Raw genomic sequence first — 27,579 nt, 5'->3', positions numbered from 1 at the left:
GCGTGCGGATTCCCGGTCGAAATTCGGCAAACTACTTCCAAACCTCACTCCGCATAGCTGTGCCGACCTGCGGGGGGAAGGGGGGGTGGGGGTGCGGGGGCGGCGAAGCAGCGCTGATCCCGGTCCTCCTCCACCTCCGTCTGGGCGGCCTCCGTCTCTCTCCGCCGGTCCCACCGAGCGCCCGGGGCGGAGGCGGCGGGTCACTTCAGCCGGTCGGACCGGAAGGAGTCCTCCACGGCCGGGTCGGCGAGCATCAGGTCGCCGTCCAGCATGTCCAGGGCCAGCGGGTCCATCCTGAGCGGGTCGTCCAGCGAGAAGGGGTCCATCTCGAAGCCGGGGACGTGGGACAGAGCGCTGGCGATCTCCTTGGACAGGCCCGGCGGAGAGTCACCTGCAGGGGGGGGGGTTGGGGGGGGGGGGGGGGTCGGTCGGCATGTTAAGACTTAGACGGTAAACATGTCGTCCCCCTCGAATGATGCAGTTCCCTCTGGGTCAGTTAGTGACAAATATTTCAACCTTGCTGTGAGGAAACTAACTTCTCTATCTACTGTCACAGCGGCTGGTACATCCAAAAATTCAATATTGATAAATTGTTAGGAAAATCATGGATGGGGAACAAGCGAGAAGAGGCATTTACCGTCAATTTTAAAGGATGTAAATTAGGGATGGGTCATGATTTTCGAATTTTCGAATAGTCATTAAATTATAAAAAAAATCGAATAGTTTATGTGACTATCGTCTTGTCTTAAAAGTATATTTTCATAGCTTGCTAGTAGTAAATAGCTATGGCTAGATTAGCCCCGAACCGGTCCTTCTCTGATTCTGATCTTTGAAGAATGGTCTAATAGTTCCCAGTGAATATCGAATAGCATTTTTACTTGAAATGCCCATCCCTAATGTAAATATAGGCAGTAAAGTTCAATGTGTACAGCTGAGACACACTTAAATGTAAATATAATCCAGCTAAATCATATTTCTATACAATCCAGACAGCAGACGGATGTTCCTGCTCAGTGAACAGGAAGCCACCTGGCAGGAACATCCGGTCTCAGCAGCTCTGGTCTCACCGGTGAGGATGATGTTGGGCACGTTGTGTCGTCCCTCCCCACCGCCGTAGTTCTGGTTCTGGTTGTTGTTGAGGAGCTGCTGGTCCACGGGGTCCTGCAGGTCCAGGGACCCCTGGGTGCCGGAGGGGTACTGGCTCTTGTCGATGCCACCTCCGCAGCCCAGACCGCCGTGGTTCAGCGACAGACCGTCACCCTGGCTCTCCATGGTGAACTGCAGCAGGGAGAGTAATGCATCAGGTGTGACTGAGCTGTTCAGACTACAGGCTGAAGGGTTCAGCAGAGTACAGCAGCTTTACAATCTCCCAGCAACCACAGCTGGCTCCATCATGGAGATCAACTGTCCACTAATATAACAACTGGGCAAAAAGAAAAAGAAAGATACCTGGAAGCTTTTGATTTTTGTGGTGTGGCTATAGATCCATTCAGTAACGTTCTCAGTAAAAGTGAATAGTGTGATAAGGTGGATTTGTTTCCAAATGTAGGTTACTGTGACACAGTAAACTGTCTTGTCTTTAGCCCTAGTCTCTACTCCAAAACATGAAGAGTTGGAGCTTGAGAAGAGTCAGCTCAGTTAACCTGAACAAACTGTTAGCTAGCTAACTAGCCAGCAAACACACTGATGTTAATGTGAACATGCTAAAACTAGCTGCTACTAGCTACGTTAGCTAGTGTGCTAATCAGATGTGTTAACAACAAGACAGTGATGGTTAGCTGACCAGATGCTATGGTTAGCTAGCTAACAAGCTGACATTATCTAAACACTAAATCAATCAGATGGATCAGTGATGAAATGATCAGTTCAGTCAGAAACAGACAGAAATTAACCGTCTGTTTTTCTGTCTCAACAGAATTGAACAATCAGCTGTTCACAGAGCTGAGGACCTCCAACATGGCCGCCAGAAGGAAGTTACATCACCGAACAGCCTCGTCTTACCTGCTGGTTGGATCTGCCTGTAAGCTGGAGACTCAGGTACGGATCGTCCAGCAGAGAGTTGAACAACGAGTCCTGAAAAAAGAAAGAGAGAGATAGAGAGAGGGAAAGAGGGGGGGGGGGGGGGGAGAGGAAAGACAGCTGCTTTAACAGTCTGTAACTCTTGGTTACACAGCATCACAACAGATACTATAACCTAATCTTTCAGTCCAAATATAGAAAGTTCAAGAACTAGAGTCTCTGACAGAACTATTAAATTACCAGGATGAATAAGGTTCACACTGACAACATGAGCCGCTTCATAAATCATCTCATTAACTGAGAAGCCTCGACAGAAAACTAAAATTCAACTGACAAAGCGACTGCATTGAAACGATGATGGCAATCTGCAAGTCCTGAGACAGACAGAGGGTCTGTCTGTAGTCTGGTCACTGTAGGTCAGTGATTCTTAACTTTTTCTAACCCTTTTTGTTCTATTCTTAATTCCTAATTTAGTCCACATTAGAGCCACAGACTCCCACTTTTATGAGATTTTGCCAGAGAAACTATGACCAGAACAGTCATTCTTCCACATTCTCTAATCGTGTTAACTTCTTGTAAATGAAATAATGCTGAAGTTTAACAATTTATCAATTTGCTGGGGACCCCCTGGAACCCCCTCAAGGACCCCTGGTGGTCCCTGGACCCCATGTTGAGAACCACTGCTCTAGGTTACAGGCTCAGACTGTCACTGTCTGAACTGCAGGGAGCCTAAAGACATTTTTTCCTCCTAAACGCTCGGTACATCTTTGTTTGTTTTTTTATGGGTTCAAGCCTGTAGGACTGAAACTCTGTTGTTTTTGTTTTCTTCTTCTTCTGATCCACCAGATTTGGTGGATTTGGTTTCAAATCTCCTCCACCACTCAGGCAACAAACATTTCACAGATCGGCCAGATGGTGGCGCTTTAACAAGCAACTTTACGTTTTGGCCAATAACTCCTGAACCATAAGGTGTAGAATACATTTTTTGCCCTTTTAATTTCTTTGCACATACAGGTTTTCATTTCCACCTTGATAGTTTTTCTGCCATTTTGAATTACATGTAATACAATTTTTTTGCTCTTTCTCCTGTAAAGTTGATCTAATCCCAACAAAAGTTTGTACACTGCATATATGGATTTACTAGATGACAGCTGTTACCCAGAGTTTTGAAAATCCAAACTGTTTGGCCGTGGTGCACAAATGAAGCTGATCCAAAACGATGAATGAAGCTCATATTGTCAAATTATTTGCCCCATGAGTTCCCGTGGCTGCTTGTGGCTCTATGTTCTTATTGTTTGTTAACTGTATTTGTTGTTGTTTCTAATTATTCCTCTGTTGAGTTTAAAAGAGGGTTCAAGTGTTTTGGTCTGTCTACACCTTCTCTCCATCCTCACACCTGGTGAAGTTTGTTTCCACACAGGGACGTGCAGAGAGGTCTTCAGGGGCAGGTGCTCAAATGGAAAAAAGTGTCAAACAGTCTGTGGAAGAATCTCTGTGTTTTAGGAGTGCAGCAATGCAGTGTTGTTATCTCCCTTTACTTTACTCATCTGTTATATTTGCTTCCATCTCTAGAGGACAGTGAGACACAGTGTCCTCTTCTTTCTCCCCCTCATCTCTCTGCATTTCTGTCTGCCTGTGCTAAATATTAAATACAATAAAAATATATATATATATATCTTAGTGATGAATACTCAATTATCTTATTATATTTCTATCATAATGGTACAAGCTGAAGACTCTAAACAAAATATAACAATCTTTATTGGATAGATTTTAAGATAAAGTCACTGAATACATTTTTTTCCTTGCATGATGAAGGTAAGTCAGTCCCCAGTCTGCCTCTCACCTGTTGTCTTGAGTCCCTTCTGCTTTACTTTCTCTTTTACTTTCGCCCTTCTCGCTTTCGAGGGCGTCTTGCCGCCACTCACTATATAATATATAAAATGAAAAAATAATGTTTTGGGGGAACGTCCGCATGTGAGAAGGACAGAGAAAGGGGCGATGCACTGTGCAAACAATTCATTTGTGTTTTGCAGTTGCTCAAATACTTTCGCTCCTATCGCTACAATTTATTAACTATTCGGAAAATGCCTAAAATAAAATAATACATTTAGATCGGAAGGGGATTTTTGTTCAATTAAGGGAAAAGGAGCAAGTGCCCAAGCACCCACAGCCCCCCCCCCCTCTGCACATGCCTGTTTCCACATGTTGTTTCACTGCAACACATCGGCCCATTCTGCTTCTCTGATATGTAACTGAGTTAAACAAAAGGCAGGAAACTAAACTTTCACGTCCACCGGCACACAGCAGCTCATCCACCCAAACACTCGCTCGTCACCATTTTAAGATTTTTACAATAAAGCCACTCGCACCATGGTTACACAGCAACAAAACAGATACTCAAGCCTTTTTCTTGCAAAACTCAAAGACGTCATCTCACGCTGACACAACTATCAGATGAAAGCTGTCAAGCAGGTTGACTCTGACAGTGCCGCCTCCTCATTAATCATCCCACTGACTGAAAAAAAGCTTCATATCAGACTAAGGTTTCGCTGACAAAAGGGAAAACCCTGCAGGCTAATCTCGGCATTAAAGTGACTTGTGTTGTGATACTCGACGGCAAAACGCCGCTTTAATTCACCGTAAATCCCCGGGGAGGCAACCCGAGTCGGCAGGAAGCGTCCGGGTGTCACTGAGGTTTGTTTTAGCGCCGAGCGGACGATCCAATGTCAAAGACTCAGGAGGAGACAATGACTTCTACTCAGCAGACGTCCAGAAATAGACGCAGGTACTGTTTCTGTTTCATATGGCCTCAGCATTACATCACACACAGTAAAAACAACACCTGCACTCCAGTCTCCCTGCTGCAGAGTGGTGAGGATCTAAAGTATGAATGAAGACTGATGATAAAATAAATAGCCTGCTTGTTTTCATACTGTGCATCCATATAGGGCCGCAACCAACGATTAGTTTCATTATCGATTAATCTGTCGATTATTTTCTCGATTAATCGATTAGTTGTTTGGTCTATAAAATGACAGAAAATGGTGAAAAATGTGGATCAGTGTTTCCCAAAGCCCAAGATGACGTCCTCAAATGTCTTGTTTTGTCCACAACCCAAAGATATTCAGTTTACTGTCATAGAGGAGGAAAGAAACCAGAAAATATTCACATTTAAGAAGCTGGAATCAGAGAATTTTGACTTATTTTTCTTCAAAAATGACTCAAACCGATTAATCGATTATCAAAATAGTTTAGGCGATTAATTTAATAGTTGACAACTAATTGATTAATCGATTAATTGTTGCAGCTCTACATCCATATATCACTGTATATTACAATAGGGTTTTTAAAAGAAATCAAGGGTTCAAATATCATGAAACATAAATCACCATGTCAACTTTTACACACCAAAAATGTTGTTTTTTATAGATAATACAGAGGATCCAGTCTGTGAAGCGTTCATACTTTGTCAATTCAGAGCTTTTAATTTTAAGTGTTTAAAAAAATTGTTACATCAATCATTTTGTGGGAGCAGGAGTCACTTTTCACTCTCTTCTTGGAGTGAAACTTTTGATTTATTTCATGCTTTTCACCACTGAAGCTGCGACCTGCTGTATGCACACAGTGACAGAGTGCTGCATGCATACAGCTGTGGTCTACTGTCAATATGTAGATACATATACAGATAGATATACAGTCTACTAGTTCAGTGGTTTTAAACTTCAGCATTATTTCATTAACAAGAAGTTAACACAATTAGATAATACAATACAGATAGTCAGGGAATTCTGGACAAAATCATATCTGACAATAAAAATATTCTCAGATTTGGGTCAGAGAGACAAAATCAAATGGGGCTCTAATGTGGACTAAATTAGGGTCCTTGACATGAAAAAGTTTGAGAATCACTGTACTAGTCTATATTTCAGTGTATTTATTGTAATAAGTGTGGTAGTAAGTGGTTCTGATTTAGTAGAAACGCCTCACTGCTGGCTGCTTAACGGCTCGGTTGGCCAACATCATCGTCTGAAACAAGTTGACTGATCAATGTGGACAACTGGCTGAGAAACATGTGGGGAAAATGTCAAACATGAGGAATGATATCTGATTAACCAGTTTGAGCATTATGTCAGAACCGATCCACAGCCAATTCCCTGTTTCCCTCTGAGCCTGCTAACGCATCATGATGCCTGATGCAGTTACTTGATCTGTTATGTGACTTGGTTGGATTTAAACACCAAACAAAATACACTGAAAACTCATCTGTTCAACAAACACCTCACATCACACTCCCCTCCCCTCTCACACCCTCTGTGGGCCTGGTCTGGTTTGGCACAGGATTGGTAAACTTTGGTTTTCCATTGCAATTTTGAACATATCGGCGCTGTCTGTTGCAAACCTTGTATCTCCAATTATGTTGATTTTCATATTTTCATTTCAATTGAAGGATGACATGCTTCTCTATGGGTTGAAAAAAATTCTCTTTTCACTTCTTGGATTTCTGAAATCCTTCAAAACTCATTGGATAAAGTCAAAAATGCATTGGCATCAAGCTAAAATCAAGGCTGTTTTTCTTTTGTCTTTTTGTTTTTCTTTCGTTTTGTTGACATTGACAAAATTTACATTTTGGAGATACAAGGTTTTCACCCAACAGAGACAATATGGGACCCTGTCCAGAACGCATATGTGTGACTATAGCAACAAGGAAACCATAGCAACTAGTGTCAACATCAGCAACGGGCACGGCCGACCCACTGAAGTCTTTTATCATATTTTTCCTTTCCTTTCTATTTGATCCTTGTTGTACACATTCCTATTGCATCAAAACACAACATTGTTTCCTCAATTTCAGGAATCCCATTACTTACTTAGCATCCATATATCACTGTATTTTACGATAGGGTTTTTAAAAGAAATCAAGGGTTCAAGTATCATGAAACATAAATCACCATGTCAACTTTTACACACCAAAACTGGAGTTATGTTGTTTTTATAGATAATACAGAGGATCCAGTCTGTGACATTGACAAAAGTGACATTTTGGAGATACAAGGTTTTCACCCAACAGAGACAATATGGGACCCTGTCCAGAACGCATATGTGTAACTATAGCAACAGCGAAACCATAGCAACTAGTGTCAACATCAGCAACGGGCACAGCCGACCCACTGAAGTCTTTTATCGTATTTTTCCCTTCCTTTCTATTTGATCCTTGTTGTACACATTCCTATTGCATCTAAACACAACATGGTTTCCTCAATTTCAGGAATCCCATTTCTTAGCTCACAGTGTTTTGTCTCTTTCTCAGCTCTCTCTGATGCACGGTGACGGCATCCTGCCCGCAGGCTGGTGTCAGACACATGAGGCTGCTGTATCAGCAGGTTGGCTGCTGCGGTACGGCCACTAGGGCGGCGGACAAACATCTCCCTCCTTCACCAAAATATCCCCCTTCTTCAATTAAAATCTCTTCTAGATCTCTCTTCAGCCCTGATGTCTGTTTTTACTTTCCACAGCACTTCTCTATCATCATGCTCATTCTAGGCTCACAGGAATATTTGTTCCATCTATTGTCATGGTTGCTGTGACCCTTTGACCTCTGACCCTTCACCTCCTTGCCATGTTCCTGATCTAGGAGCTGAAGCTTATTCTACAGGGAAGCCAGCTCACTAAATATTTTTAAAAGAAATCTAAAAACGTATCTCTTCACTTGAGCCTTTAACTCGCTCTGACTTTCCTGATACAGGCCTGAAACTCTTTTTTGCGCTTTGCTTTGCACTTATGCACTGCTTTTAAAATGTTGTATTTTACTTGATTTTATGCATTCTATGTACTCTATTTTTTTTAACATTATTTTTATTATTATTATTCAGTGGGTTTTATTTTCCATCTTTTATGCATTCCTCATTTTTATCTTATTTTTACTATTATTATCAAGTGGGTTTTACTCTCCATCTTACAGTATTTTACATTAATTATGGCATTCTATCCCTGTTTTTATGCTCATTCTATGTCTATTTTCATGTGAAGATGCATTCTATCTATTCTATTCTCATCTTTATCTTATTTTCACTATTATTATCAAGTTTATGTGAAGCACTTGGTGCATGTAATTTATTTGTTGTAAAGCACTTTGAGCTGCATTTCTTGTATGAAAGGTGCTATACAAATAAAGTTTATTATTACTGCTGAGCTCACTGGACGTTACTCTGAACAGCATCATCAGCTACAGCAAACGCCTAAAATGTACAAATGTAAAATACAAAAAAAAAATAAGAGTTATACAACTGAACTGGTGAGCAGTTCACCACCGAATAAAGAAGAGATTCAATCAACTAATCCAATAATACATTTCCAGTTACTAAAAATAGAGGAGGCATTTGCAGATGAGACCGGGATTTTGGTGAGAGACCAAGAGGTTTATCATGATTCTGCTTTCTTGGTCGGGTCTCCTTTGAAAAAAGATTATTTATCTATCTTAAAAATAATTAACAGATTAATTTATAATGAAAATGACCGTTAGTTGCAGCCCTGTCCTCTAAACCAGTGATTCTTAACCTTTTTCATATCAAGGACCCATATTAGGCCCAGGGACTCCCATTTGATGAGATTTCATCTCTCAAACCCAAATCTGAGAATATTTTTATTCTTAGATATGATTTTTCCCAGAATTCCATGACTATCTGTATGTTAGGTAGAGAGATAACAGAGGAAACTATGATCAAAACAGTCATTCTTCTACATTCTCTATAGTGTTAACTTCTTGTGAATGAAACAATGCTGAAGTTTAACAATTCATCAGTTTGCTGGAGACCCCCTGAAACTCCCTCAAGGACCCCTGGTGGTCCCCGGACCCCACGTTGAGAACCACCGCTCTAAACAGACAGTCGAGGTGTTACTGTGTTTAGAAAGATTGTCCTTCAACCAGAGGAACCCGGGTTCAACCTCCACCCTGCTGAGGTGTCCTTGAGCAAGACTCTGAACCCCTGCCAGCTCCAGACCCCGACCTCTGACCTCCCAGAAGGGGGTGACAAAAAGAAAAAGAGAATTTCCCTTTCGGAGTTCAGTAAACAACATCATTATTTCTGTCCTGCGCGCGGTCCTGACAGCCCGGCGGTGCGTCGCTCGCCCTCCGACACAGAAAACCTTAGAAGCCGTGGGAAACATGAGAGCGAGGCAGGAAGGCCCGAGGAAACAGCAGCTCAGCTCAGCTCAACAAAACAAAACAAACAACCTCAGATCTGAACCGCACCGCTTTGCATGGCGGCTGAGCTGAAGCTGACCGTGACGGAGCGGGGGAACGAGGGAGAAGTAACGGAGGTTTTTAAAGCTCTGTGTAGCTCTGGTAGTGTCTTGGGTTGTGTCTCTTCCTCCAGGATAAAACCCCCAAAATCTGTGATTCTGTGATCTGTTGCTCTGGTAGACTCTTGATGAACAAAATCAATGGATTTCATCATGGGACAAAGTGTATATATATATATATAAACAATCAGAAAAGAATAATAGTCAATATGCCGGTGCAGCTGACAAGGGTTTCATTATGAAATGCTAAAATTTCCCTGCCAGAAATTCAGCATCCAGCATTTCAAAAATGTAGATTGAAATCTGTGAGCCAAAGTCTTAAGATGACTGCTGTAATCACTGTTGAATCATAATGTGTTTGACTTTCATGCAATTATTTTGTCAGAGTGTCAGGTCTTATTTTAGAATGAAACTCTCCAGTTATAAAGGTTGTATTTAGTGTCTGCAACTCCAGTAGAAAACTCCAGAAAGTCTAAACTTTAGACTTTAAAATAGAGCTTCAATAGAGCTGGTATTGACTCTGGTAGAGTCTTGGGTCGTGTCTCTTCCTCCATGATAAAACCCCAAAATCAGTGATTCTGTGATCTGTTGCTCTGGTAGAGCAGACTGGAGAATTGTGTTTTTTTCTCTCTCCATTCACTGCCATTGTCTGGAGGAACAGTCTGAAAATCACTTCTAGCACATAAAGGAACGCCGACAAAGCAGATTCTGACTATATATATAAAAAAACTCATGCTGTGGAATTGTTTTTAAGTGAATCTCTTTCTTTATGTTTATTAAACCTTTCAGTTTGAACAAGTGGAACACCAACATCCGGTCGGAGGAAACTTATGATGGAACTAAGAAAATAAAACGTTTATCAATAATTGTAAATAGATGAAAAAAATGTGGGCGACAAGACTTTGACAAAGCAGATTCTGCCAAAATATAAAAAATTATTCTCTCACTTTTTTTTTGCCTGCACACAACCCAAGGTACTACCAAAGTTCAACATCACTCTAAAAGGCTAAAGGCACTGCTGTGGCACCAGAGACACTGAGCCAGCTGGTACATGCTGACTGTGGCTGTGGAGTTAGTCTACATGCACGTCCCTTCTCATCTTGGAGTGTTTTTCATCTTTGGAAAAAGCGGCTTATCTTCCTCTGAACGATTATTACTGTGTTTCTTTTTCCTGGGATTTTCTGTTGATGCAGTTTTCTCTTTTCTCTGTCTGTTCAGCTACGGCGGCTATCGCTGCTCATGCTAACTACCCAGTTCTTCTTCTTCTGTTGATTCCAAACAAACCGGAAACGTAAAAAGGCATCACTTCCTGTGCAGCAGAGGAGTTTTCCCAGGAAAGAGGAACCTGCTCACAGACCTTCACAACACCAAGTATAAAATTTTCATGAACTGGGTATGAGATGAATCATGATTGTAAGGCTACATGAAAACTGACATTTCTGAATATGAACACACTGCAGATTATTACTGTACTATACACACTATATTACACTTTACAATCTGTTAAATCAGGGCTTAAAACGTTTCTGTTCGGCCGGGGCTTTTTGAAGAAATCTAGGGCATCTACTTATTTATTTATATCTTTTTTATTTTCTTTTAAATGTGATTTGAATGCACTTTTCTAATCCTCTTGCACTGTCTTTTCTTTTATCTTTCGATTTCACTTGATTTGAACTGCACTAGTTTACTTTTTAAGTCTTTTATCTTGTGGATCTCTTGTCTGTACTTTTGCACTTTTTAATTGTACATTTTTTACCTTTACTGTATTTTTTTTATCACTCTGTAAAGCACTTTGAATTGCCTCAGTGTATGAAATGTGCTATACAAATAAAGCTGCCTTGCCTTGCCTATAATAAGTTCATACTCTAGCGGGTCACCAGCCGCTGTTTGGAGGTTCTACTCTGTTGGAAAAATCATATTTGGCCGGTGAAATAACAAAAGCAGTAGTAATATTTTAGAAACCAGCAGTAACTGAGTCAGGTAGATGAAATCTTAAGTTTTCCATCCTCATAAGACGTCCCATTCCCACTGTAGTCATCCATACTATAATGTACAGTTTGTCTCATGGAATTCTCTTTACTGGCTCCCAGTAAAACAAAGAATTGATTTTAAAATACTTCTTATTGTTTTTAAATCTGTGAATGGCTTAGCTCCTTCCTACGTCGTTGACAAGCTCACTGAACACACACCGGACAGATCCCTTAGATCATCAAATAAAGGTCTCCTCACTGTATCTAGAATAAACTCTAAATCAGCTCATGGTGCCTTCAGTCATTATGGTCCTGCTCTCTGGAAAGGTCTGCTACAACAGTGTCTTCTTATAAAAGCAGACTAAAAACATCTCTCTTTTCGCAAGCTTTTAGTTTAAAGTGTGTGGTTAACGGGAAAACTTTTATTTTAGAATCAGTATTATTACTATTATTCCCTTTTTAATAATAATAATAATAATACCTTCTTATCTTATTCCTTTTTATTATAATACCTTATATGTTTTTATCTTTTTTTATATGTTTTTATTTATGTAATACCTTTTTATCTTATATGTTCCTATCTTATATGTTTTTGTCATGTATGATCTTTCCCTATTTTTTGCTTTTTATTTTGAAGCTCATTGAGTCTACGCCTGTCGTATGAAATGTGCTTTATAAATAAACTTGACTTAACTTCATGTAAGGCTCTTCAGAGAAAAAGCATTCACCAAGAGCCAGTCAGTAAATCTGCTATTTCAGTCAGACCGCTGTCCTACAACCATCTGTGCTACAGTGGGCATGTTTTTCTGTTTGTTTTAGACTGAAGTCTGATCAGTATTTAGTGAATATCTGAGTCTGATCTGAAACAGAAGAAGACAAGACTTGACTTGTGTGTATATATATATGTTGACACGGATACTTCCACTAACTAACTGATAATGCTCTTACTAACTACTGATGATATTGATGAATTTACACTAACTATTTTAGTTGAACTGATCTTATCTTATCTATTGCTTGTCTACTGTTACACAGTTTATGTAACTCCCTCCTTCTATTAACTAATGTATGTCTATCTAATGTCTAATGTCCAGTGCTTGTTCTTTATACTACCTGCCCAGGGACTACGGATGCAAACTAGCCTTCTTGGCTAATTCTGGTATATTTTGTTTTATGTGCACTGTCCCTGTCAAACTAATAAATAAATAAATAAATAAATAAATAAACAAACAAACAAATACCGTCTCCAGTCAGCAGGGAGAGCTCTGCCTCTGCCTCCCTTCTCTTACATCACGTCAGCAGTTTGAGAGAGCGGGAGAGCTTTTATAGTGGAAATCACATGTAATAACTGATACAAAATAGAATCTGTAAGGACTTGAAGGTCTGAAATGAAACGAAAGGACCAAATTCACCTGGAGCTCCTCCAATAGCAGCCTCCTACTGCCAGGCCGAATGTGTTTTGTTGCTGTCTTGATGTGTGAATAAAGTTATAGGGTTATAGAGCAGTGGGAACTATCACTGTGAGAATGAACACGGCGCCATGTGTAGCCCCCCGTCGCCGACTCCCACTGAAAATGACTTTCTTCCTGTAGGGTTGCTGCTCGTAATCTGAGCACTGGGCTGGGCCATATGCCTGAGATTCATATCACTATATACTGTCACGTGTACCTCGATAACGATAAATGAAGCAATAATTTGTTTTTTTTTTTTCTAAACCCCAGCGCAGGAATCACCATTAGCATCATAAATATAAACAGGATGCTTTTATTTTGAAGGTAAACCCACTTTATTTAGCGTCTTATTCTGTCCTCCTCTGCCTGACTTGACACAGCTGATTCCACATCAGCTCTGCTGCTGTGAAGAGCGACTCATGAAGCAGCACGAATGAAACTGTGTTTTTTTAATCTAAATGCTTCTGCTTAAATGCTTGAAATGAGTTTCTTAGACAAATATAAACAGTGAAGTTGATCCTATGTGTGAATTTCTTTCCAAAGCCTTTGCCTTTCCATTGAGGCAAAGGGCGGCTACTTAAAAGAATCTAAAATATAAGACAGTTTTGATTTGTTTAACACTTTTTTGGTCACTGCATAATTCTATTTGTGTTATTTCATAGTTTTGATGTCTTTACTATTATTCTAAAATGTGGAAAATAGTAAAAATAAAGAAAAATGTGTGTGTCCAAACTTGACAGGTAGTGTATTTACCGAACAGACCGACATGTAGAGAATTTGGCCGGTGAGAGAGAGCCAGTGTCAGTTTTGGTACATTTTTTTCGGTATCTGGCCCAGCCCGATCTGAACAGCCCGGTCTCAGTTACTCACGTTGTACAGTCCCAGGTCGGTGGCCAGGCTCTGGCTGATCTGCTGGAGCTGCGGCAGGCCGCCGGCCCTCTGCTGCTCCGCCTGCTGCTCCGCCTCCTGTTTGACCAGACAGTGGGAGCTCAGGCCGCTCTGCTCCGACACACTCTCGCTCTTGATCAGCAGTGTGTTGGCCGTGTTGAGCTGCGGCGCCGCGGGGCCGCTGCTGCTGCTGCTGCTGCTGCTGCTGCTGCTGCGGGGGAAGAGGGGGGCGTTAGTGCGGAGTCACGACTTTTTCACTACACTACAGACACAACCACACTGTACACTGTGCTGCTCGAAGCTGTAAAAGGCTGAATGTATAAACTAGGGCTGAACAATTAATCAAAATTTTATTGAAATCACAATATGGCCTACTGCAATTTTCAAATCACAGGAGGCGCAATATTTGTTAAAGGCGAAATGTGTCAAAATACCATTTTAAAGTAAATATTGTGGTGCTGCAGAGATGTCCTGGCCTACACATCATATTCTACAGACTTAAGAAAACATCTTTGTTTGGTACAGATCCCCGCAAAAATCACACCATAATCATTTTAATACGTTTTTCAATGAAAATGAGAATAATGATAATATCGCAAATTATATCGCAATTGCAATATCAGTCAAAATAATCGCAATTAGGTATTTTTTCAAAATCGTTCAGCCCTAGTATAAATGTTTTTTGGGGGGGTTTTTGGGAGGGGGTGAGGGTTGCTTTTATTTATTTATTTATTTTCCTTTTTTTTATTATTTACAGACAAGGTGTCACCACTCCAGAACCAAGATAAAGTGCATATATAAAAAACAAAAGAAACAAACGAAAACCAAAAAAGCCCCACCTGCCCCTACATAGTGTTAGTGGGGATAAAATGACAGATAGACAGACAGTCTCCACAGGGTTATAATTAATCTAAAAAAAAAAAAAAAAAAAAAAAAAGAAAGGTCTTAGTTCATTGGCAGATTCAGAGTTTTCAGGAAGGGGCCCAGGTGTCAGGACATTTAGCTGTTTGATTTTTGTTAGATGCAGTGATTTGTGTTCTGCTAACAAACTGAGCCACTGTGACGTTATTTTGTGTCTGTATTTCCAGTTGAGCAATATTGTCTTTTTTTGCAATGGTCAAGGTTATAAGTATGGTGTTGTGGTATTTGTGTAGGTGACTGACGGGTGTGAGGATGGCTGTGAATGTATAAATGTTGAGTGACATGTGTAATGTACTGTCCTCCATCTCCTGTTCAGGAAATTTGAGTTTCAGAAGTCAGACAGAGAGAGGAACTCTTATCTCCTGTGCCACGAACCTGCTTAGCTCTGGTTCATTTATTATTATAGGAGAGTCTGGAGTCTATTGGTACTGCTGTTAATTTTAGTGCTGTTCTATGGACGGATGGTGATGTCTCTAATTTATTGCTCTTGTGTCTTGCTCTGTGTTTTATGGCTCTATGTTTTATGGCTGTATGGTTTTATGCACCTGGATGTGAGGAGAATTTGCCCCGGGGGACAATAGAGTTTAATTTAAATCTGGAATCTAGGACTTTTTTCCAGGAATAAAAAGTCATTTTATCTATCTGGGCGGTGGAGTCAGGTCACACAGTACCAGTTAGTAGTGTTACCATGGCTGGAGACACATAGACCACTATTGAAATGTTTGACTGGGTAGAACAAAAGTCTCCAAACCAACCAGAAAACACAGGTTAGCTGCACTGGGTAGCCGAGTGCCGCTAGCTAGTTAGCATACTAACAATTTGCTGTACTAGCCGGCCCAAAGAGCTAACACTGAAAATAGTTTTTGTCCAACCTGACTGATCTGCTAGCAGCACAATGTATGCTGCTGTTACTGTCAAGTCTCAATATTTCCACAGTCACATGTGATGTTATTGCTGAAATTCATGAGCTGCAGGAAGCATCATTTTTACTGCAGTGGAACTGTTTACTACTGAGCCACACTGCTGCTACACCTTTTCTTTTTTTTTTGTGACCAATTTTTTTTATTTATTTTATTTTCCACAAGGTTTGCAGGTGTACATCAACAAGTAACCTCTGTCAATAACGTAACATATAGGTATACCAGGGCATTGATAGACCGGTAAGTAAATAAAACAGGAAATAAAAAAGCAAATAAAATATATACTTTTTTTCCCCCATAATAAATTCATAACTTAACGTTTTAGTCGCAATAAAGCCATGTCATTATAACTAAGACAGTACAGAAAAGTAACAGAAAGCATACACCTGCTCCTTTGGTCGCTCCTTAATCCTGACCTACCCCATCCCCATGGGTCTTTCTCTAAATTCCATTATACATGCAGGACATTTCCTAACCTTCTCTGATAATATAACTGATAATATAATACCAGAGACTTTTAATTCACCATCTCTGGTAATACTGACTGAGGTTGTTTGGTTGTAATCCAAACAATTCAAATATTTTTGCCACCAGAGGGAGAGACAAAGCAGGGAAATGACAGATTTCAGCGTTTGTACACTATGTACAGTCTGTCTGTGTGTAGCCTGACATGTACAGTCTGTCTGTATGTAGCCTGACATGTACAGTCTGTCTGTGTGTAGCCTGACATGTACAGTCTGTCTGTGTGTAGCCTGACATGTACAGTCTGTCTGTGTGTAGCCTGACATGTACAGTCTGTCTGTGTGTAGCCTGACATGTACAGTCTGTCTGTGTGTAGCCTGACATGTACAGTCTGTCTGTGTGTAGCCTGACATGTACAGTCTGTCTGTGTGTAGCCTGACATATACAGTCTGTCTGTGTGTAGCCTGACATGTACAGTCTGTCTGTGTGTAGCCTGACATGTACAGTCTGTCTGTGTGTAGCCTGACATGTACAGTCTGTCTGTATGTAGCCTGACATGTACAGTCTGTCTGTATGTAGCCTGACATGTACAGTCTGGTAGGTCCTAGGATGTTAGATGTCAATACGTCTTTGCAGCAATGTCACCAATACTAATTCCTGCAGCTTTACTGTACTTTGTTGTCAAGGTGATTGTCACTCTGATGCTGCATGAGCTCAGCAGTTTATTAATGCCACCAGACATCACAGTATAAAGTCAAGTAAGTATGTCAGGTCCTGGTTTAAGGTCTCTGTCTTGCTCACAGACACTTAGTAAAAAGTGGGCTGTGTTCGATGTGTTTCAGTGTTCTCCTGCATGTGGATTTGAACCAGACTTTACCGTGCCAACGTGCTGCTGCATGTGCTGGTTGTGGGCGTTGCGGAGGTTCTGCAGGTGGAGGTGCTGCAGGGCCTGGGACTGCTGCAGGGCCTGGGACTGCTGCAGGGCCTGGGACTGCTGCAGGGCCTGGGACTGCTGCAGGGCCTGGGACTGCTGCTGCTGCTGCTGCTGCTGCTGCTGCTGCTGCTGGGCGTTGGGCCGCGGCTGCTGCAGGCGGAGCAGCTGCTGGTGGTGGTGCTGGCCCAGGGCGGGGGGCTGCTGGCCGGCCGGTGAGCCGGGCAGGCCGGGGTGAGGCTGGTGCTGGTGCTGGTGGGACTGGCTGAAGGGGTAGGGGGGCAGCCGCTGGTCCAGGGGCAGCTTGCTGGTGTCCAGAGGAACGCCCTGTGGGGAGGAGCCAGGCCGCACATTAACACCACACAGAGACATGCTGGAAAACAGAGGCGGGGACTCGAGTCACATGACTTAGACTTGAGCCAATTTTAACTACTTGACACTTGATGTAGAGAATACTTACAGCAGACGACTGAATTTAAATTCTGTTTTCTGAATTTGTATGGAATGATTGAATTTATTGAAGTTGAAACTGATTATAGAAATCAAACTCATGATGCTCTTACCAAGTTTTTATCCTATTAAAAGTCCTAGAAGAAGCCCTAGATATTTCGTTTTCTTTAAGATATTAAATTGATACTGGACTTGGATTTGTTCTGACTTGACTTGCTGTTCTACATTTAGACTTGAGACTTGACATTAATGACTTGGAAATCTACATTTAGACTTGGGACTTGACTTGAGACTTGTGCCTCAAGAATTTAGACTATACTTGGGGCACGAGTGAAGTTGACTTGGTCACACTGCTCTGCTGGAAAATGTTTGTCTCTGTCTGGTAAGTTAGGTTGGATTCAACTGGTTATGGAGGAGTGTATTACCTGGGTTATGGAGGACAGGGTGGGGGAGATGGTAGGGGAGAACTGCTTGGAGTGATGCCTGCGCGTCTCCCCTCCCATGGGCAGGATGAGAGGCGAGAGCTGGACCAGTCTCCGTGGCGACGTGCTGAGTGGCGGCTGGCCCTGCCCGCTCATCAGCGGCGAATAGGAGGAGGAGCAGGAGCTGGACCCGCCCACTCCGCTGCTGTAGCTGGGGTTGCTGCTGGACACCGACTGGAGCGACTGGCCACTCAGGGACGAGTTGCTGAGGGAGGAATGCAGCGATTGGTTGCTGAGGGAGGAGGGCAGGGAGGGGGAGGAGCTGAGCGAGGACTGCAGGGAGGGGTTGCTAAGTGACGAGTGCAGGGAGGCGGAGCTCAGCGAGTTGGAAAAGGAGTGGCTGCTGAGCGACGACTGGATGTTGGGGTTGCTTAGCGACGACTGCAGGGAGGGGTTACTGAGCGTGCTCTGTAGAGACGCCAGGAGACCTGAGGGGGGAGAAAAAAAAACCTCTATAAACAAACAGATTCTGAACCAGGCTGAACAAAGCTTCGTATAGAAACACAACACAGGAGAGAAAATAGAAGAAAGAGTTGCAGGTTTGATCCCCAAAACAGAGAGAGTGTCCTGTCAAAGTGTCCATGAGCAAGACTGAAACTGAAATGGAAAATGTGAATCATAAGCATCACAAGCTTGAGGACTGGCTGCATCTTATACTTGTGACAGAAAAAAAAAAAAAAGACAGAGGAGAGCAGCTATGAAACAAGAGACTGTCCACTACCAGTCAAAAGCTTGGACACAAGCATTTTTCTGTATTTTTACTATCTTCCACATTTTAGAATAATAGCAAAGACACCAAAACTATGAAATAACACAAATGGAATTATGCAGTGACCAAAAAAGTGTTAAACAAATCTAAACTATCTTATATTTTAGATTCTTTAAAGTAGCCGCCCTTTGCCTTGATGGAAAGGCAAAGGCTTTGGAAAGAAATTCATACATAGGATCAACTTCACTATTTATATTTGTCTAAGAAACTCATTTCAAGCATTTAAGCAGAAGCCTTTAGATCAAAATGGCTTTAAGAGGAATGAAGAACACAGAACATTCAGTCAGGTGGGTCCAGGCTGTGGACTGGTGGTGTAGATCACATTCAAATTAGCAGTGAAAACATGACAAACGCTCACAGAAACACAACAGAAGCCCCAGCGGCCCGCTGAGGGAGCAAAGTGACTCGACTCCCTGCAGAATTTCCCTCCAGCAGGTAAGTGGTAACTCCTTAGGAGAAGTGAGCAGGGTGAATAATGACATGACATATGCCAACACAGAGCAGTTACAGTTTCTGAGGAACACACACACAGTCATCAAAGAAACCCACAAGTCATTTTACTGTGAAAAACCACACACACCCACCAGCAGCCTCAACTGTACATTTAAGAGAATACACAATGAGATCCGGTGAGAAGTAGGCTGCTCACTGGGCCAAAGGAGCCCCAATGATCATTAGCATAATCAATTTACATGAATTTAAAGACTGTAATTTCTCCTAAACTGCTATTAGATAGATAGACAGACAGACAGACAGACAGACAGACAGACAGACAGACAGACAGACAGACAGACAGATAGATAGATAGATAGATAGATAGATAGATAGACAGACAGATAGATAGACAGATAGATAGATAGATAGATAGATAGATAGACAGATAGACAGATAGACAGATAGATAGATAGATAGATAGATAGATAGATAGATAGAGTACTTTATTTATCCCCAAAGGGAAATTACAGTGTTGCAGCAGCAATTATTATGGTATATTATGGTATTATATTATGGTAAAATATCAAAGTACGAGCCTCGACTGTTTTACAGCTAGAATATTAAGATATAAACATAAAGCATCCATTTCCAAAACGCTGTATATTTATTTTGGAAAGAAACCACTTCCTTAAATTGATCATTCAATATCTCTGGAATATACAGAAGCCAGTCGGTAAAATTGTGCTCATTTCTTAAAATCCCAGGATTTAAGTTACCTGCCGTCTTTAAAAAAAGGAATGAAAATTGGTTTAAAGTTTTTGATATAAATCACTTTGTAAGAGTAGGTGGTCGGAAAATCCCAAACTAATGTAAACTTGTGAGGACAAAGATGAATTAACACAAATTCCCAGAACAAAACAGTGCGGCATAATAATCATGGATAATCATATATTGTGATTTTGGGATCTTCATATCAGCATTACTGCAAAATTCATTTCATTTTGGACCCAAACTCTCATATGAATACAGTCTTGACTAATGAGGTTTCATCACTCCGCCCCTGCAGACGGACCTGGGTGTAATAATAGACTCCGCCCCCCTGAGAGCCGCCCGGCTGTTTTCCCCCAGCGATCCATCACACCAAAACACCAGCTCCGTCCCCAAACGCACCTTCCTCCCTTCACCTCCTCCTCCCTTCACCTCCTCCTGGCTTCCTTTCCTTACTTCACCTCCTCCTTCCCTTCCTTCTTTCCTTATATATCCACTGAGTACAGGGTTCCTACACGGCTTCAATTTCAAAATTTCCAAACCTTATTCTCTTGATTTGATTTGAAGATTTTACGTAGATTGTCGTCTTGTCTCTACTAAATGCCACATCACTCCATGGATGATGAAGATTATTCTTCACAATGACATATCGGGACATTATAATCATATTTTTCCACAATTTCCACAAAACTTTTCAAGACCTGGAAAATGTCCAATTCTTTTTCCATACATTTCCAGACTTTCCAGATCGGTGAAGGAGCGCTGTAAGCAGGACGGGTTCATCCACTTTTCACTTTTCTTTTCTATTTTTGACCAGGTTTAGGGGGAAAACCAGGGAAAGGAGACCAAGAGGGTCCAAATCCTTCACTTCAAACGCCAAATGCCGGTAAAATCTGTCTTCGGCGGATAAATCAATAAGTGTCGGAGAAAATAACATTTGAATGTTATATACACAGTCTTTGGTTGTTATATCAGGGTTCCTACACATTTTCAATTGAAAAATTCCATACTTTTTCCAGAGCTTGATTTGTTTTGAAGATTTTGTCTGGTGTTCAATCTAATTTATGCAGATAGACATCTTGCCCCTGCTAACTAGGTCATATCACTGTATAGATGAAGATTGTTCTTCACAGCGACAAATATCAGAATATGTGAGATGATTGGCAGGGTTCCTACACGGTTTCCATTTTAAAATTTCAGATTTTTCCCAGACCCTATGTTCTTGACTGGATTTGATTTTGGTGGGTGTTTGATATAATGCATGCTGACAGCGGCTGGGTAATAAGAGCGTCCCTCTATCTGAACATTATTCTTCACATCAACAAAAACTGTGGACTCAAAGTGGCTCTACAACAACATAAAAGCTAGAATTATGTGTGTATCAGACCTGAACCGCAACATTTTCCATACTTTTCCAGACATTTTTTCAAATTCCCAAACTATTCAAGACCTGGAAATGATCAAATTCATTTTTAATACTTTTCCAGACTTTCCAGACCTGCGTAGGAACCCTGTTATATACACAACAGTCTTTGCCTGTTCTCAAACTTTGTCCTTGCTGGCCACCGTACACTCTCTCTAACCGTGAGTCAATCAAGTTGGTGTGATCTACACAAAGCGTCCTGGATGGTTAACCAGCAGGACATTAGTTGGAAGTTGAATGTTATTCCCATGTGGAGACACACAGCCACAACAAACATCTGCTGTATAAGTTTTACATTAAATCTGCTCTTCTCTTTACTGAATATTTCACACAGAACCTGAGAAAATAGCATTTAGAAGGAGCAGGGTGACATACTGTACTTCTGTGAAGAATGTAGATTATTTTGTCTGATTGGCAGGATTTTTTTTAGTTCAGCAGCCCTTGGTGGGTGAGCCAAAGAGTTAATTTTGGGCACTGGTTGATAACACAAAAGTAAAAAGTAATACAAAAGTAACTAGACGGCACTCAGTAGATCTCATTCCTCCTCCAACACTATGCAACTATCAGTTTTCCAGTTCCACATGTTGGAATTTCACCAAAAATGTATAATTTGTTTCACATTTTCCTGACTGGACCTGAATGGGACATGAGATCTGCCCGTTCACATTCTACACACTTTTAATCATTTTATCTGATTATCTCAACTCCACATGACCAATCAGCTCTCTGTCTGTTCAGTTTCCATCAGTGATGCTCTTCCACCACTGGACCGAGGTCTGGAGAGATCAGCAGGTTGGTTCTGTCTAAACAGGAGATGATCTCCCCACTGCCTCCATGTTGTCTGATTGGTCCAAGAATGGAGGGGTTTGCCTCTTCTTCTGTCTGCTGATTGGCCACAAAGTCTGATGATGTTACGTGAATCTATTCTTGGAAGTTATCTGCCTTTAGTGAGAAGCCATGCATGAGAAGCCACCCCCCCACCCCCCCACCCCCTGGTGTGAAAAGTGAATCAGTCGTTCCTCGCCAAACTTTCACACAAAGTTTCATGCAAATCCGTTCATAACTTGTGGAGTTTTCCTGCTAACAGTCAAACAGACGAAACAGGGCGAAAACAAAGTATAACTTATTTTTGGGATTGGGAACTATAATATTATTACTTAAAGTGAAATAGTAACTCATTGAACGACTCGTTACTGGGAAAAGTAATGACGTAAAACATTACCACCCACCACTGTTGTCGCACTTATGCACTGCTGCACTTCTTTTAAAATGTTGTATTTTACTTGATTTTATGCATTCTATGTACTTTTATTATTATTATTGTTCAGTGGGTTTTATTTTCCATCTTATGTTATGCTCATTCTATGTCTATTTTCATGTGAAGATGCATTCTATGTATTCTATTCTCATCTTTATCTTATTTTCACTATTATTATCAAGTTTTATGTGAAGCACTTGGTGCATGTCATTTCTTTGTTGTAAAGCACTTTGAGCTGCATTTCTTGTATGAAAGGTGCTATACAAATAAAGTTTATTATTATTATTATTATTATTATTAAACAGACGAAACGGGGCAAAAACAAAATATAACTTATTTTTGGGATTGGGAACTATAATATTATTACTGAAAGTGAAATAGTAACTCATTGAACGACTCGTTACTGGGAAAAGTAATGACGTAAAACATTACCACCCACCACTGTTGTCTTAGATACTGAAACTAAAGTGGTTCAGTGAGTCCAGCTGTCTGTCTGCAGCACAACAATACGCAGTAAAGACCAGCTGAAGACGTCTCGCCGCTCGTCCGAGAGGCCGCGTCACCTCTGGATTTCGATCTTACTACCCGGACGACCGAAATGAATCTACACAGACGGGACCGCAGGGCTGTGAGTGAACTGCTGATCCAGATGAGGGAGCGGAGGCAGGAGTCTGAGCTGACAGCAGCTTCCTGCCGCGGTCGGCTCGCTCACCTCACACGGCAGATAAGCGACGGCTACATTTTCCGACAGAGCTTCCACCCTACCCGAAAAAGCCTCCCTCTTCTCACTCTTTCTGAGGTTAAATTTAGCGCGCAGTGCTTCCCCCACCGCTCACTGATCTCCCTCCTTCTCACCCACAGACTTCCTCTCCTGTCTTTCACATGTTAGTCATTTAGCTGAAGCCTTCATCCAGACAAGATTCACAATGAGTGAGCAGGTACAGGAGTTCAGAGCATCAAGACAGGATGCATGGCTGTTGTTGACGGGACACACAGGCCGGTGCAGGGGGGTCAAACCTGTGGCGTTCTGGTTACAGGACAGTCTCCCCCTTAGCTCTAACAGGCACAATGCAAAAGGCAGCGTGACCTGAGCTTGATGTACGAGTGAACACAGAAACAGAAAGCCGACTAAAAATAAAAAGGTCAGTCCGTCTGCAAAACACAGTCGTTTTTTTAATGGAATTGGATTGAAGGCCAGAAACAAAAAAATGGGTCCAAAACGGCCCATCTCCAAATGAAAGTAGCTGATGACGGTTCTAAAATTGAAACTGAAATTGATAAAGGTCATGATGCTGAACTGTGTTATGTAAAGCAGCTGCAGAGAAAACAAAATGTGTTTTGTCTATTGCACCAGCACTGTTCTGTGTTCATCTACCAGACAACATGCATGTGAGGCAAACTCACTGTGAACTTCACATACAGAGATACACAAGAAATTGTCTTTTAGGATTAATAATCAGGTAGATAGATATAGTCTGAAATGGAACAGATACCTTAGTCACATTAAAGGCCCTTGAAACCTCACAATCAGGTAACAGTCCTTTTATTTGCAATTTATTTGTATTTCCTAACACATTGAATATGCTTCACATTGCTATGGCCCTGAACCCCTATCCTGCCAATTCCCCCTTATTTTTTTTTTAAACGTAATTATTTATTTTGTACTTAATACTTTGTAGTAATTATTGTATTTTGTACATTATTCTGATGTATTTTTTTGTATATATATATATATATTTTAGTATGGTATTAAGTATGATTTAAGTTCTTTTCTCTGTTTCTACCATTGCCCATTGTTTAAGGTTGTTATGTCTGTTTAAAAACCAAATAAAGTGTTGATCATAAAAAAAAAGATACAAAGATACACAAGAAACAAAAATTTTAAAAAATGATAAAAAATAAAACTGATGCTACTGCTGGCCATTCATATCTTTTGGTGATATATTGTGATAGATTTAGTGACATAATTAGTGACATGATTCACGGCATTCGCCTTATCTTGTTTGTCTTTCTTTTTAACTGCCTCCACATCACCAAAAACAAAAAAAAGAAAGAAAAGCCTCTGAAACTGAATTTAGACCACGATGGGACACTAAAACTCTCCACTGAAACCCAGGATATTGATACGAATAAAAGAAGAAGTAGAAGTAGAGGAAGAAAAAAAATGTATACATATCTGTGTGGAATCTGATCAAAGTGTCAATTCTACTATTAATATGTAATTGTTAAAACAGCATCATACCAGACTGGACCAGATCTGATTTTCAATAAAAGACCAATATCGGCCCCGGATATTGGTGTAACCCTACTGACACACACACACACACACACACACACACACACACACCTCTGTACCCACCGGGCGTGTGGTGGTGGAAGGTGCCGTTGCCTCCCTGCCCGGCGGCGGCGTTGATGCCCAGCTGTGTGAGCGTGGAGGCCAGGTTCCCCGTGCTGCTGCCCCCGCTCAGAGAGGAGGATCCCAGGTAGCCCGGCTCGTCCTGGTCCAGCGGCGTGGGCAGCGGCGAGGGGAAGTGCAGGCTGGACAGGTCCGGCAGCGAGCCGCCCGTGTTCAGGGCCGAGGGAACGCCGTGCGCCGGCGTGGACGGCTGCTCCGGGGAGGGGAAGATACTGCAGGGGGGAGGAGAGGGAGAAGGAGGGAGAGGTTCAGACTGGTGCTTCAAACATGCTGAGGGAAACAGAGATGCTTCAGTTCCTACTGGTTCTTCAAAGATACTGAGAAGGATACTGGGAGGAATGGAAGGGAGATGGAGATGTTTTAGTAAGTAAAACTTTATTTATGGTTACAAAAACAAACAGAGAATTAAAACAGATAAAGGACAGACAGCAGTAGAACCAGTAGCTCCTACTGGTTCTTCAAAGATACTGAAGGATACTGGGAGGAATGGAGGAGAAATTGAGATGTTTTGGTTGAAACTGGTTCTTCAAAGAATGGAAAATGTAGATGTTTCAGTTCCTACTGATTGATCAAACATATTGGGAGGAAATGCGGGGAAACGGGGATGTTTCAGTTCCAGCTGGTTGTTTAAAGATACTGGGAGGGATACTGGGAGGAGTGGAGGGAGATGGAGATGTTTTAGTAAGTAAGTAAGACTATATTCATAGTTACAAAGTGCTTTTGAAAAGGAAATAAAACAAACAGAAAATTAAAACAGATAAAGGACAGACAGCAGTAGAACCATTAGTTCCTACTGGTTCTTCAAAGATACTGGGAAGGACACTGGGAGGAATGGAAGAGAAATGGAGATGTTTTGGTTGAAACTGGTTCTTCAAAGAGTACAAATTGAATGGAAAATGGAGAAGTTTCAGTTCCTACTGAGTGATCAAACATATTGGGAGGAAAAGAGGGGAAACAGGGATGTTTCAGTTCCAGCTGGTTGTTTAAAGATACTGGGAGGGATACTGGGAGGAGTGGAGGGAGACGGAGATGTTTCAGTTCTCACTGTTTTTTTAAAGATACTGAGGTAAATGGAGATGTTTTACTTCCGACTGGTTCTTCAAAGATACTGGGAGGTATCTGGTTGTTTTAGTTGAAACGGGTTGTGCTCAAAGATACTGGAAGGAATGGAGGGGAGATGGAGATGTTTTACTTCCAACTGGCTGTTCAAACATACTGGGAGGGAGGAGGGATAGTGGAGGGAAGATGGAGATGTTTTGGCTGAAACTGGTTCTTCAAAAGATACTGGGAGGAATGGAGATGTTTTAGTTCCTACTGGTTGTTCAGACATACAGGGAAGAATGGAGAGGAGAGGAAACAGAGATTCTTTTTGGTGGAAAGATACTGGGAAGAATACTGCGGAGTGGAAATGTAGATTTTAGTTCCACCTGGCTGTTTAGATGTGTTTTATTTTAGGAGATGCTCATGGTGAAACCAGCTTTCTGATGCTGAACATTCATCACAACCAGCAGCACCCGACATTTCAAATACAAGGGCGGGATTGTTGTTGTTGTTGTTGTTGTACTACGATTTGAATTTCAGTAATATCATAGTTACTAAACATCAAACTGAAGTTCAGTTGAAAACGAAGAAGAAGAGGAATGGAAAAGTAATACAAGGAGCAGAGTAACTAATTACTGCCTCTGAGGAGTAAAAAGTAAAACAATGTTAATACTTTTGAAGTGAGTGATGAGTAAAACAAACACACCAACACACCCATATATTCACACACACACACACACACACACGCACACAAATACAAACACACAAGCATTCAAACACACACACACACACAAATACAAACACACAAGCATGCAAGCACACGGTCCTTGCAGGGTTCCCACACATTTTCATGGATAAAATTTCAAAACTTTTCTATGACTTTTCAAGGATCCATAATAGAATTTCCATGTAATGTGAGGCGATGACTCTGAATCAATACCAGAAATGATTACTACACTGGACAAATAGGACACACCTCTTTATATTGGATTTTAGTGCTTTAGAGTCACTGCATCACATTACATGGAAGCTATTGAAATAAAACATGAATTTTCCATAAAAATATTAATATAAAATAAAAGAAGCACTAAAATCCAATATAAAGAGGTGTGTCCTATTTGTCCAGTGTAGTAATCATTTCTGGTATTAATTTGGAGTCAGTGTTATAAAAAAATAGATAGATAAATAAATAGATAAATATTTATAAAAAACAGAAAAAGCACTAAAATCCAATGACCGTGGGAACCCTGCCCTTGTTTCAGGGACAAATGAGGCCACACCAAAGAAACACGGCATAATGGTATGACATAATGTGTGTGATGTAAGAACGGAGTGTTTCTCCATGGTGAACAGTGTGTGTGTGTGTGTGTGTGTGTGTGTGTGTGTGTGTGTGTGTGTGTCAGAGGTGTCAGACTCACTTGATGCCGGGGACTTCACAGGATTTGGGTCGAGACGACAGCAGAGGCAGCTGGAGACAGAAAACACTCATCGTTTGTTCATCATATTCGACATCACTACGTCTTTATTTTCACTGTCTACACTCCAATTGATAACTTTAATATTTAAAGTTTTATTCTAAAATGAAGCATCCATCTTTTGAAAAACTGACACCCACAAAACAAAATGATTAAACACATAATTAAAACAAATTGCGGTGCTTTTTAAAAGGATAG

The 27,579-nt window shown here is 41.2% G+C and overlaps 1 protein-coding gene across 1 annotated transcript; it reads right to left on the bottom strand.

The window, feature by feature from the left end:
- Positions 1-154: 154 nt before the first annotated feature.
- LOC139662707 (CREB-regulated transcription coactivator 2-like) lies at positions 155-27,395 on the bottom strand. The gene is made up of 8 exons (XM_071541430.1): positions 27,325-27,395; positions 24,809-25,077; positions 17,740-18,224; positions 16,806-17,191; positions 13,613-13,811; positions 2,002-2,073; positions 1,068-1,278; positions 155-391 (listed from the first exon to the last, which is right to left on the bottom strand). Exons 1-8 carry the CDS (start codon positions 27,393-27,395, stop codon positions 201-203), a joined length of 1,884 nt encoding a protein of 627 aa, XP_071397531.1. The 3' UTR covers positions 155-200.
- Positions 27,396-27,579: the final 184 nt, after the last annotated feature.

The sequence above is a fragment of the Centroberyx affinis genome, unplaced genomic scaffold (genome assembly GCF_046629955.1).
Source record: "Centroberyx affinis isolate AG114_WGS23_722 - 3 ecotype Tasmania unplaced genomic scaffold, CSIRO-AGI_Caff_v1 ptg003875l_1, whole genome shotgun sequence".
NCBI lineage: Eukaryota > Metazoa > Chordata > Actinopteri > Beryciformes > Berycidae > Centroberyx > Centroberyx affinis.
This window is presented reverse-complemented; position numbering and strand designations above follow the sequence as displayed.

Coding starts and splice junctions, on each gene's coding strand:
- LOC139662707 (XM_071541430.1), bottom strand. CDS start 27,395: ATGAGTGTTTTCTGTCTCCAGCTGCCTCTGCTGTCGTCTCGACCCAAA. Junction 13,812..16,805: donor CAGCACGTTGGCACGGTAAA/GTCTGGTTCAAA, acceptor CAGCAGCAGCAG/CGGCCCCGCGGCGCCGCAGC. Junction 392..1,067: donor GCCCAACATCATCCTCACCG/GTGAGACCAGAG, acceptor CCCCCCCTGCAG/GTGACTCTCCGCCGGGCCTG.